Raw genomic sequence first — 12,692 nt, 5'->3', positions numbered from 1 at the left:
ATCCTGCAGATACAGTGTATAATCCGCCAGCTGTATGTTATTCATGCCTTCGTTCAGCCACGATTGGTGAAACATAAGATATTACAGTTTTTAATGTCCCGTTGGTAGGATATACGTGCTTTTAGTTCGTCCACTTTATTATCCAGCAATTGTACATTGGCCAATAGTACCGATGGCAAAGGCAGATTAGCCACTCCTCGCCGGCTCCTTATCAGGCACCCTGATCTCCTTCCGCGATATCTCCATCTCTTTCTCCTGCAAATGACATGGATGAGGGCTCTGTCGGGTGTCTGGAGCAAATCTCTCTCGTCCGACTCATTAATTATAAATTATTTGTCCAGTTCAAGGTGAGTAATCGCTGTTCTGATGTCCAGAAGCTATTTTCGGTCAGAAGAGACGGTAGCAGCAATATTATGTACAAAATAAGTTACAAACAATGCGAAAAAATTCACAAAATAGAACGGTTGGTTAAGAGTCCATAAACTGCAGCCATCCCCTCCTGCACCATTACTATGACTCAAGTTTGTAAGGCTCTGGTTAGAAATGGATGATGTGAGTGTGAAATCTTTTGATGTTTTTTTCTGGGCCAGTTTGCCCAACAAAGACATTAAAGAAAAGGACTTTCGGAACTGATTTGGGCACTGTTAAGCACCTAAATTGGAATGCAGTGGCTGTACAGTAACATGCTATACATAACGTCAGAGCTCAGGCTCTGCGCTTTACAGCGCTGTAGGGGTTTTGATTGACAGCCGTTCTGAACTTGAGCACCGCAAGCGACAAGAAGTTGCCTCCATCCCTCCCACAAACTGGGCAACTTTTAAATATATATTTTTGTCTGAATGAGGGAAATGCTGTAAATTATTATAATTGTTATTTATTCGCCTCAGAATGCACCGATCACTTCTTTCAATGCACACTAAAATTACGATATGTTTCTCTGAATTGCCTTGTGAAAGCCTAACACTGTAAGATCGTATTTTATAACTTAGCTGGTCTTGTTGGCAATAGAACAAGCTTTCAAATGATGCCCACCTGACCCAGAATGCGATTTATAATGATCCATTTTTGGATTGCGTAAACAACAACAGTAATTGTGTGATGGTGGGGACGCAGGGTTGTGTTCCAAAAAAAACAACTACAAGTGTGTTTGCTCTAGTTCCTCAACGGCACAGCTAGGAGAGCTAAAGAAAAGTTCCTTATAGTTGAAGACTCTTCTTTGAGTCATAAAAGTGCATTGAAATTACTTAGGAACTGTGCACACTTTGGAGAGGTGTGTGGCCACTTGGAGACACCAGTTAGTCCTCTCACTCAAACCCTTGTCATTTTGTTGTCTTATGTTGCACCTACCCCACATTTTCTAGGAATATTCTTATCATGTTACTGAATGTATCCACATTATTTTCAGATTTCGTTATCAACAAAAAAAAGTACAGTAAATGTAAAATGCTCATAAAATCAACAGTGTAATGTTTGGATTCAGTCTTGTGTCAGGTGAACTGTTGTGTCCTTAAATGTGGTCTAATACATTTCCCAGAATCTCCAAACTGTTCCCTTTCAGTTGCTACAATGCTTATGCATTTCATATTTCTTCTGTAAGAAACATTTTAATTGAACCCTGTTCAAATAGGCCAATTCCCACAAGTGCAAAGAGTTAATGAACCACATGATGTGTATTCAATATTACTTGGATGGACACACAACACTATTTTCTCAAGCAGTGGGTACCAGATTGAAGAACATACTAAGCTGAGATATGTCCACCCATGTCCCATACCATCTGTTGTGTATATGACGTCTCAATCCCAAATTAACTATCCCTTTAAATTGAACTACCACAACTCACTCCTCTGTTACAGTAAACCAGGCTGTTATTGTTAAAGGGAAATATATTCTCAATAACCTACATGGATAAATAAAAGTACCATCTGATGAACTATCACTTCAACTTTAACTAACACAGCTCATTCTGTTTAACAAAGAGAATGTGCTCTCATCAACCTACCTGGATAAAGAAAATAAATAACCATAATGTCCTTTCTCCTCTGTCTTTGGCAGAGAAACCGGTGCAGACATTGGTGGACCATGAGGAGAAGGCACCCTATAAGATGATCCAGACTATAGGTCTGTCTGTGGGGGCGGCAGTGGCCTACATCATCGTGGTGCTGGGCCTCATGTTCTACTGCAAGAAGAGACGCAACGCCAAGAGACTGCAGAAGGGCCAGGAGGGAGAGGAGCCTGAGATGGAGTGTCTTAACAGTGAGTTGGGGGGTTAGGGGTGTGTGTGGGGGGGGTGGTTTGGTGGGTGCGTGGGTGGGTGGGTTTCGCAAGTGACTAGTTTGCATCAACTACCTTAACTAAAACCACTGCAAAGGTTTTGCTTGCAAACTTTAGTTTTGAATCGTGACGTTCTGGCATGATTTGTTGCGATAGTCCCCAATTTCTTTCCCTTCCCTTATCAACGTAGGCAGTGACGTAGTTCCTCTATGCCAAAAGAGTCCATCATTAAACCAGACCCTATTCACTGTGTTGCCTAGGGTCTGGTTTTCGAGACTAAGTGTCAATTGCAGGTGGGTTTCTGAGTAAATTCACTGTTTACTATAATCTTGTGTAGGCTACGTGTCTGGCAAGTAATTGTGTCTTTGTGAGTCACAGAAGAAACATTTATTTATGAGTCTGTGTGTCTGAAGGCTCTTACCTACTCCATGCTCTGCCCGTACATGTTGAACATTTTGTGTTCACTCATATCCAGTTGACTTGCTACCACCTTGTGGCTGCCAAGAGCATTGCAAGGAAAGTGCAATAGTCACCATCTTCAAATACCTGGGTTTTGAGTGTTACCTTGTCTTATGTAAGATTAAATAAGCAAAACTGGGGTGCTCTCCTTACAAACTAAAGACTTATCTTTTTGAAGTTAATCCACATATAATGGCTCCACTTGTTCCCTCTCATCTGTACAACCGGACACTAATCTCAGTTTTGGCCATGAAGTGCTCAGCGCTCAAAGTATGGGGTTATAGGCCTATGGGGTTATAGGCCTACACACTCTACAAACTTTTCTTTCTGATTTCAAAATATTAGCATTATTATGAAATGGTTATGAAATATTTCTAATCATCAAACTGGAGTATGTTTGAATAGTGTTGGGCAATATCTGCCCACATTACTGTCTCCACATTTCCTGGTGGATTTCACATCACATGACACATTCGGTGTGTTTCAGGGGATTATTTTGACCAAGGCGAGGTGCAGAATCGCTTATCTTGACCACATAATGAGTAGTTATTTGGGATGCAAGGTGATTTGTACATCAGTGATTCTGTGCAGTCAATCTCAAACATGCACATTGTGTAATGTGGTTGCTGTCCACCAGGAGGGGCTGTACAGCAGAATGGCCACACCACAGCTGAAATCCAGGAAGAGGTGGTCTTGACCAGCGTGGGCACCACAGCAGCAGCAGAGAAACGCCATAGCAGTGCCAACGAAAAGCTTCATTTCCCCCGGGCAGACCTACACACCATCACTACACTGGGTAAGATGGTCACACCGGTTTGAGGAGTGAGTCTAATTGAGAACGTGCCATACAGCTGTGCACTGTACAGCAATAGCTGGAGTAAACGCTTGGAACACATTTTCATTCACTTACTTAATTTCACCTCTATTTACCAGGTTTGTCTTTAATCCTAACCCTGGAAGAGAATGTTGGCATATCAGAGTGACCCTCTAATCTCTGACCTTTGTGTGTGTGTGTGTGTGCCTGCGTGCGTGCGTGCCTACCTGTCTGTCCGTCTGTCTTCCTGCCTGCGCCTGTCTGGGTGTAGGGAAGGGGGAGTTTGGCGAGGTGCTGCTGGCCAAGGCGAAGGGCATCGAGGAGGGCGAGGAGGAGACGGTGGTGCTGGTGAAGAGCCTGCAGAGCAGAGACGAGCAGCTACAGCTGGATTTCCGCCGTGAGGCCGAAATGTTCTCCAAGCTGAGCCACGGCAACGTGGTGCGACTGCTGGGACTGTGTAGGGAGGCTGAGCCCCACTATATGATCCTGGAGTATTACGACCTGGTAAACACACACATACATGTGCGCACAAAGACGCACACACACATAGATGCACACATGAGCGAGCGCACACACATACATACAAGCGAATTAACACACACACACTACATGATAGATGCTGAACAATTACATACCCATATAGCATAGTGTAACATACTCTTATCCATGCTTTATATTCATATAGACTATAGCAATTGTCTATGCAAGGTTTATGAAGTTATGCAGTTTAAATTTGAGTACTCTAATAGATCACGCAACTAACCTTGGTACATGCCTCCATGTGTGTTCTTTTTATCGTTATACTTCCTACATTTACAAAGTGAACATGTTTTTGACCTTTGATTCTTTATTTATATCTCTTTCTGTTTCCTTGGAAATAGGGAGATCTGAAACAGTTCTTGAGAATCTCCAAAAGCAAAGATGAGAAAAGCAAGTCCCAACCTATCGCCACCAAGACCAAAGTAAGTAGCGTTCACTACATGTTGGATGTCATTTGCTCATTTCATTTGAAAAACAAGCACACGACACATGCCATTATGCCCCCTTTAATGGAAACGTTATGATCCTGCTAGATGGCACACAGGTGTCTGCATTTTGATGCAAACTAGTCCTTTTTTCACATTTTTTTTGACAACTTTATAAAACCCTACTATGTTAAACCTGCTTGATTCATGCTATCCCGTGTTAAGCAGCTTTGTATTACAGTTGAAGTCGGAAGTTTACATACACTTAGGTTAGAGTCATTAAAACTCGTTTTTCAACCACTCCACACATTTCTTGTTAACAAACTATAGTTTTGGCAACTCGGTTAGGACATCTACTTTGTGCATGACACAAGTAATTTTTCCAACAATTGTTTACAGACAGATTATTTAACTTATAATTCACTGTATCGCAATTCCAGTGGGTCAGAAGTTTACATACACTAAGTTGACTGTACCTTTAAACAGCTTGGAAAATTCCAGAAAATTATGTCTTGGCTTTAGAAGCTTCTGATAGGCTAATTGAAATCATTTGAGTCAATTGGAGGTGTACCTGAGGATGTATTTAAAGGCCTACCTACAACCTCAGTGCCTCTTTGCTTGACATCATGGGAAAATCAGCCAAGACCTCAGAAAATATTTTGTAGACCTCCACAAGTCTGGTTCATCATTGGGAGCAATTTCCAATCACCTGAAGGTACCACGTTCATCTGTACAAACAATAGTACGCAAGTATAAACACCATGGGACCACGCAGCCGTCATACCGCTCAGGAAGGAGACGCGTTCTGTCTCCTAGAGATGAACGTACTTTGGTGCGAAAAGTGCAAATCAATCCCAGAACAACAGCAAAGGACCTTGTGAAGATGCTGGAGGAAACAGGTACAAAAGTATCTATATCCACAGTAAAACAAGTCCTATATCGACATAACCTGAAAGGCCGCTCAGCAAGGAAGAAGCCACTGCTCCAAAACCGCCATAAAATGCCAGACTACGGTTTGCAACTGCACATTGGGACAAAGATCGTACTTTTTGGAGAAATGTCCTCTGGTCTGATGAAACAAAAATAGAACTGTTTGGCCATAATGACCATCGTTATGTTTGGAGGAAAAAGGGGGATGCTTGCAAGCCGAAGAACACCATCCCAACCGTGAAGCACGGGGGTGGGAGCATCATGCTGTGGGGGTGCTTTGCTGCAGAAGGGACTGGTGCACTTCACAAAATAGATGGCATCATGAGGAAGGAAAATTATGTGGATATATTGAAGCAAGACATCAGTCAGGAAGTTAAAGGTTGGTCGCAAATGGGTCTTCCAAATGGACAATGACCCCAAGCATACATCCAAAGTTGTGGCAAAATGGCTTAAGGACAACAAAGTCAAGGTATTGGAGTTGCCATCACAAAGCCCTGACCTCAATCCTATTGAAAAGTTGTGGGCAGAACTGAAAAAGCGTGTGCGAGCAAGGAGGCCTACAAACTTGACTCAGTTACACCAGGTCTGTCAGGAGGAATGGGCCAAAATTCACCCAACTTATTGTGGGAAGCTTGTGGAAGGCTACCCGACACGTTTGACCCAAGTTAAACAATTTAAAGGCTATGCTACCAAATACTATGCTACCAAACTTCTGACCTACTGGGATTGTGATGAAAGAAATAAAAGCTGAAATAAATCATTCTCTCTACTATTATTCTGACATGTCACATTCTTAAAATAAAGTGGTGATCCTAACTGACCTAAGACAGGGAATTTTTACTAGGATTAAATGTCAGGAATTGTGAAGAACTGAGTTTAAATGTATTTGGCTAAGGTGTATGTAAACTTCCGACTTCAACTGTATATGCTAATGTCCTCTCTCTCTCTCTCTCTCTCTCCCTCTTCATCTACCCAGATATCCATCTGTGCCCAGGTGGCTCATGGGATGGAGCACATGTCCAATCACCGCTTTGTCCACAAGGACCTGGCCGCCCGTAACTGCCTGATCAGTGGCCAACGCAGCGTCAAAATCTCAGCTCCCAGCCTCAGCAAGGATGTTTACAACAGGTAAGAGATGGGGCCTGCCATGTGTAGTTACGGTCTATCATGTGAGAAGAAAGTATAGCAAAAGTGTACTAGGATGATCTATGCAGCCATTGTTAAGTGTAAAGTCAAGACAAAAATAGTAACACGTTATCATGCACATAATTAAGCTATCTTGACATTTGTCTGTCTCTCTCTCTCTCTCTCTCTCTCTCTCTGTCTGTCTGCAGTGAGTACTACCACTACCGGCAGGTGTGGATCCCCCTGCGTTGGCTCCCGGCTGAGTCTGTGTTTGAGGATGACTTCTCCACCAAGTCAGATGTCTGGGCCTTCGGGGTGCTCATGTGGGAGGTGTTCAGCCACGGGGAACTGCCATACACCAAACTCAGTGATGACGAGGTGCTGGAAGGTCAGTATAAATCAATAGAAATGTAGAACAATAGAAATGTACTTGGTGCCCACCAATCTGTGTGCTCCAATGGTTGAGCAATCACTGTTCAGATATCAGTCCTGCAAAGAGTACTGGGCCTGTCCGAGTACCCATACTTGCGTTTTAAATAGTAGGCTGATTGGGTATGAGAAAATATAATGTTTTATAGTATGTGAAAATTTAAAAAATGTAGTATGCTTTAAATGCCAGGATGTCATACTCATTTGGGCTTTTCATCTATCATGAATCCGCTGCACACTATTGAGGAAGAGAATTGTCTTTCCAGACCCACATGTGTTTGACAACAGCCTATAATCAGATAAGGTGATGCGCTGTACCAAAATGGACAAATGGAGGGAAACAACACAATTGTGCATTAGATGATGCATTCTCAGTATGGACATGCCTAGTATGTTGATATTTTTTTATTACATACGTTTTTACTAAACAGTACATTCTAAATAGTATGCAGTTTTAGGTAGTAGCAGGCAAGATAGATTTCGGACACGGCCACTCTGTCCTATTCTTGGAGTAGCTTCAAGCTATTCTCAAGTGGCTATTCTCAGTCTCAGAACTGTGATGAATCATGGTTCTGTTAGGGGAACAACTTGTATTTGGTTGACATTGTATTGAGATACACTGTACTGTAGGTCACCTTGACAAAGAAAGTGGCACATACAGTATCATCATGTTATTATCAAGCTGAGGGCAGGCAATCTACCCAATCATTTTTATGAATCCCCTATCAGAAACAACTTCACACCATTCTTATGATGATTTCACTCATTGTTCCATAAGAATGGAGTGAATGAGTCAAATCACCTTGACCTGTATGTTCTCTCTCCCAAGTCTAACCTCCCCTGTTTCTCTGCTCCACTCTTCTCTCCCCAGGTCTGCAGGCAGGCAAGATGAAGCTGCCTGTGCCCGACGGCTGCCCCTCCAAAGTCTACAAGCTCATGTGCCGCTGCTGGGCCCCCAGTCTCAAAGAGCGTCCCTCCTTCAGCGAGGTTGTCAATGCCCTGGGGGATCTGTCCTCTGACAGCAATGTCTGAGAGGAGGACAACTGAACCCACCCCACCCCAAGGGGTGACATCTCCCCCCGCACCCCCCAAAAAATAAACACAGAAATTCTGGATTCTGAGTCGCACACATTTCAGGGACCAGGGAGGGACCAGGAGTTTGGACAAGAAGAAGAAGAGAACACTTTTGTTATACCAATGGATTGGATACATACCGTTGTGTAGATGGTTTCATGTGTGGAGGACACGAGTGCCAGGAGTTTACGTTTGCCTTAATCGCAGCATGGAAGGCATACCAGCTGACGCTGTCCCTCTTGGCCCATGTGGTTCCAGTGGGCCCATGCCTGGCATGGGTCTCTCAGGGCTGGTTTGTCCCAGAGACGCTCTCCCTCTCTTTTTTTACCCTGCAGCACAGGAACCATAAAAACTAAAATGCCTCTCCTTGCCTACCTGAACCTCAATCTACCAACTCTAAAGTCCCCCCCAACCAATCCAGGAGGAGAACCTAAGATATTTTTATCAATCAGGGGGAACTTTGTGTATGTGCTGGACTGGACTCACCACCTGAAAGCTGTATCTAGTGTGTTTCAGACTTGGAATTTGCAGCCTCTAATGTGTGCCACTGATGCTGTTGGCTGAGCTGTTGTTCTGATATCTATTGGAGGTAAGATCTGAGTATAAGCACCAATGGACAAGGTTTCGCATGAGGTTTTTACTATAAAGTTTAAACTTGAAAGTCTGTTACTCATTGTGTCTGGGGAACTCAGTGGATTGACTTGTCTGTGTGAATTATTAACTTTACAGGAACAAATGTACTATCAAATTTATAGCCATGGAATATCTCGAGTGAGTGAGTTTTTTTTTTTTTTGCACTTTTTAATCTCTTATGAGTGTGTTACGAGTATCATTTGAACTCTAAGGTGCTCGATGGTGACCATCATTGATGGGATTACCATATAATAGACCACATATTAGATGTATAACCATGTTATCACTTTTGCAGTCTGTCATTATTAAATGGCCTGCGATGCTGTCTTTTCAGAGGTCCAATCACAATTCCCCTTTCTTTCTAGCTGGTCCAATGATTTTGTGCAATGTTGTAATGTGGACCATCCCACAAGACAATGTGTACATAATGTAGAAACCATGCACTAACTTCACTTAAAAATATCCCTTTTTATTACTATTATATTGTAAAAGGATGTACCTACGGGAACCTGTTTATTTATTATGAAGGTCCCGTCTTTTTTACCTTTTTTTTTTTTCTTCATAAAAAGGTACTTTAATCACTTAATGCAGTTGCATATGTATTCAGTCTCTTATGATACATCTCAGTAATGCAGTCAGTTTGGTAATACATTTGTTATTACCAAGAGCAAAGATGGATGAGAGAGAGAGTCACCAATGCTCTTCAAGGGACTCTGAAGTGCCTGGTAAATGAAGGATTATTAGCTGTTTTTCCACTTTCCTTTTTCACAATATCTAATCAAAATGCAATGGCATTTTTTGTTTTTTATATATTGTTTTTAGTGCGAAACTGTTTTTTGTGTTATTGAATGCTAGGCGCTCACACCTAGGCCTCTTTTTTAATCAGCTTCAGCTAATGGTCACAGTAACCTCAATGTATACAAGCTGCTCTCAATAAAGGATCACATTTTTTAAAACTAAGGTGTCTCGTCTGTCTAATTGCTGTTAAAAAAATTTACATTTACGTCATTTAGCAGACGCTCTTATCTAGAGCGACTTACAAATTGGTGCATTCACCTTATAGACAGTGGGATAACCAATTTACAATATTTATTTTTGTTTGTTTGTTTTGTTTTTTGTTTGTTTTTCTTTCTTTGGGGTGGGGTAAGGGGGGGTAGAAGGATTACTTTATCCTATCCCAGGTATTCCTTAAAGAGGTGGGGTTTCAAGTGTCTCCGGAAGGTGGTGAGTGACTCCGCTGTCCTGGCGTCGTGAGGGAGCTTGTTCCACCATTGGGGTGCCAGAGCAGCGAACAGTTTTGACTGCTGTGTTACATAGAACTCACACTGATTGGCTCCGTACACACTCAAGTTGTACAACTGATGTACGACACATTTTGCATGTACGTGATACAACAGAGTTCTTCTGCACAAACACTATTACACAAGCGTTGTGGAGACGCCACACAATGGTTGTGTAAAACATTTTGTGCAGACAAACTCTTCACTGTGTCGCAAAAATATCAATTGTGCCACAACTGTTGTGGGTGTACATTTTTATAAAGTCTTTGATGTAGCTGAGTTTAATTTTCAGCTGAAGAGTAGACCATTTTCAAATGACATCTAGGCTTACCCACATCCACTCACAAAGTAATCTTAAAGCTTCCCCCCGTGAATCATCTCATCATTGTGCTGATAGAGACCATTGTGTGGATAGAGAGGAGAGGGTGTGGGCGTTTTCACATGCAAATGTGGCCTTTCCGTTACCGCTCTCTTCTACCTCTCTTGGTTCATTTTCTCTTTCACAGAGGGATCTTCACTATGTGACTCATCATCATGTAGCCCTGTGTGGCATGAGACTCTGGGACTGTTCACATAGACCTACTGCTTATCATAAATTATGATATTGACCCTTGATTGGCCTGATAACACAATCTCAATTGCACTTCACACTGCTCTCTCCCACCTGGACAAGAGGAATACCTATGTGAGAATGCTGTTCATTGACTACAGCTCAGCGTTTAACACCATAATCCCCTCCAAACTCGTCACCAAGCACAGGACTGTCCAAGCTCGGGACTGTTCTATCCACTACAGTCTGGCAAATGGTACCGGAGCATCAGGTTCCGGGCCAACAGGCTCAGAGACAGCTTCTATCTACAAGCAATAAGACTGTTGAACAGCTAACTGCTCACCCCCATCTATCCTCTATCCAAACACTCACACATACATTTTACATTTTAGTAGACGCTCTTATCCAGAGCGACTTACAGTTAGTGAGTGCATACATTATTTTTTTATTTTTCATACAACCCTGGCGTTGCAAACGCCATGCTCTACCAACTGAGCTACATCCCTGCCGGCCATTCCCTCCCCTACCCTGGGCCAATTTTGCGCCGCCCCATGGGTCTCCCGGTCACGGCCGGCTACGACAGAGCCTGGATTTGAACCAGGATCTCTAGTGGCACAGCTAGCACTGCGATGCATTGCCTTAGACCACTGCGCCACTCGGGAGACAACACATACTTACACTAACACTCTCTCTCACACACACACACACACACACACACACACACATACACACACATAATGCACACATACCGACTCAACACACAACTACACACACTATCACACACACTTTCACCATATATGATGCTGGTACTTTTTATTATTATTTATCCTGTTGCCTAGTCAATTCTAGTCATTTTTATCCCTACCTACATGTATATATTACCTCAACTTCCCTGCACAAATATCTCATTAACATAAGTATTCACACCCCTTAGTCAATACTTTGTAGAAGCACTTTTGGCAGCAATTACCGCTGTGAGTGTTTCTGGGTAAATTTCTAAGAGCTTTCCACATCTGGATTGTGCAACATTTTCCCATTTATATTTTCAAAATACTTCAAGCTCTGTCAAATTGATTGCTGATCATTGCTAGACAACCATTTTCAGGTCTTGCCATAGATTTTCAAGTAGATTTAAGTTAAAACTGTAGCTTGGCCACTCAGGAACATTCACTGTCGTCTTGGTAAGCAACTCCAGTGTAGATTTGGCCTTGTGTTTTAGGTTATCGTCCTGCTGAAAGGTGAATTCATCTCCCAGTGTCTGTTGGAAAACAGACTGAACCAGGTTTTCCTCTAGGATTTTGCCTGTGCTTAACTCCATTCCGTTTCTTTTTTATCCTGAAAACTCCCCAGTCCTTAACGATTACGAGCATATCCATAACATGATGCAGCAACCACTATACTTGAAAATATGGAGAGTAATGTGGTACTCAGTAATGTGTTCTATTGGATTTGCCCCAAACATAACACTTTGTATTCAGGACAAAAAGTGAATTGCTTTGCCACATTTTTTGCAGTATTACTTTAGTGCCTGTTTTGGAATATTTGTATTATGTACAGGCTTCATTCTTTTCACTCTGTCAATTAGGTATGTATTGTGGAGTAACTTCAATGTTGTTGATCCATCCTCAGTTTTCTCCAATACAGCCATTAAACTCTGTAACTGTTTTAAAGTCACAATTTGCCTCATGGTGAAATCTCTGAGTGGTTTCCTTCCTCTCTGGCAACTGAGTTCGGAAGGACGTCTGTATCTTTGTAGTGACTGGGTGTATTGAAAAGTGTCATTAATAACTTCACCCTGCTCAACTACCAATATGTGCCCTTCTTTGAGAGGCACTGGAAAACCTCCCTGGTCTTTGTGGTTGAATCTGTGTTTGAAATTCACTGCTCGACTGAGGGACCGTACAGATAATTGTACACTCTTAGAAAAAAGGGTTCTAAAAGGGTTCTTCGGCAGTTCCCATAGGATAACCTTTTTTGGTTCCAGGTAGAACTCTTTTGGATTCCATGTAGAACCCTCTTGGGAAAGGGTTCTACATGGAACCCAATAGGGTTCTAACTGGAACCAAAAGGGTTTTACCTGGAACCAAAAAGTGTTATTTAAAGGGTTATCCTATGGGAACAGCCGAAGAACCCTTTTAGGTTCTAGATAGCACCTTTTT

General features: G+C 42.3%; 1 protein-coding gene across 1 annotated transcript in view; it reads left to right on the top strand.

Moving 5' to 3' along the window:
* The window catches only part of LOC121553327 (inactive tyrosine-protein kinase 7-like), a 210,793-nt gene extending 201,134 nt beyond the window's left edge, over nt 1-9,659 (top strand). Inside the window, exons 14-20 of the mRNA XM_041866356.2 lie at nt 2,056-2,256; nt 3,371-3,529; nt 3,819-4,051; nt 4,429-4,509; nt 6,419-6,570; nt 6,777-6,955; nt 7,868-9,659. Of these exons, the coding sequence (XP_041722290.1) occupies nt 2,056-2,256; nt 3,371-3,529; nt 3,819-4,051; nt 4,429-4,509; nt 6,419-6,570; nt 6,777-6,955; nt 7,868-8,028 (1,166 nt within the window). The 3' untranslated portion in view covers nt 8,029-9,659. The remainder of the gene's footprint in view (nt 1-2,055; nt 2,257-3,370; nt 3,530-3,818; nt 4,052-4,428; nt 4,510-6,418; nt 6,571-6,776; nt 6,956-7,867) is intronic.
* Nucleotides 9,660-12,692: the final 3,033 nt, after the last annotated feature.

Source organism: Coregonus clupeaformis, chromosome 37 (genome assembly GCF_020615455.1).
Source record: "Coregonus clupeaformis isolate EN_2021a chromosome 37, ASM2061545v1, whole genome shotgun sequence".
NCBI lineage: Eukaryota > Metazoa > Chordata > Actinopteri > Salmoniformes > Salmonidae > Coregonus > Coregonus clupeaformis.
This window is presented reverse-complemented; position numbering and strand designations above follow the sequence as displayed.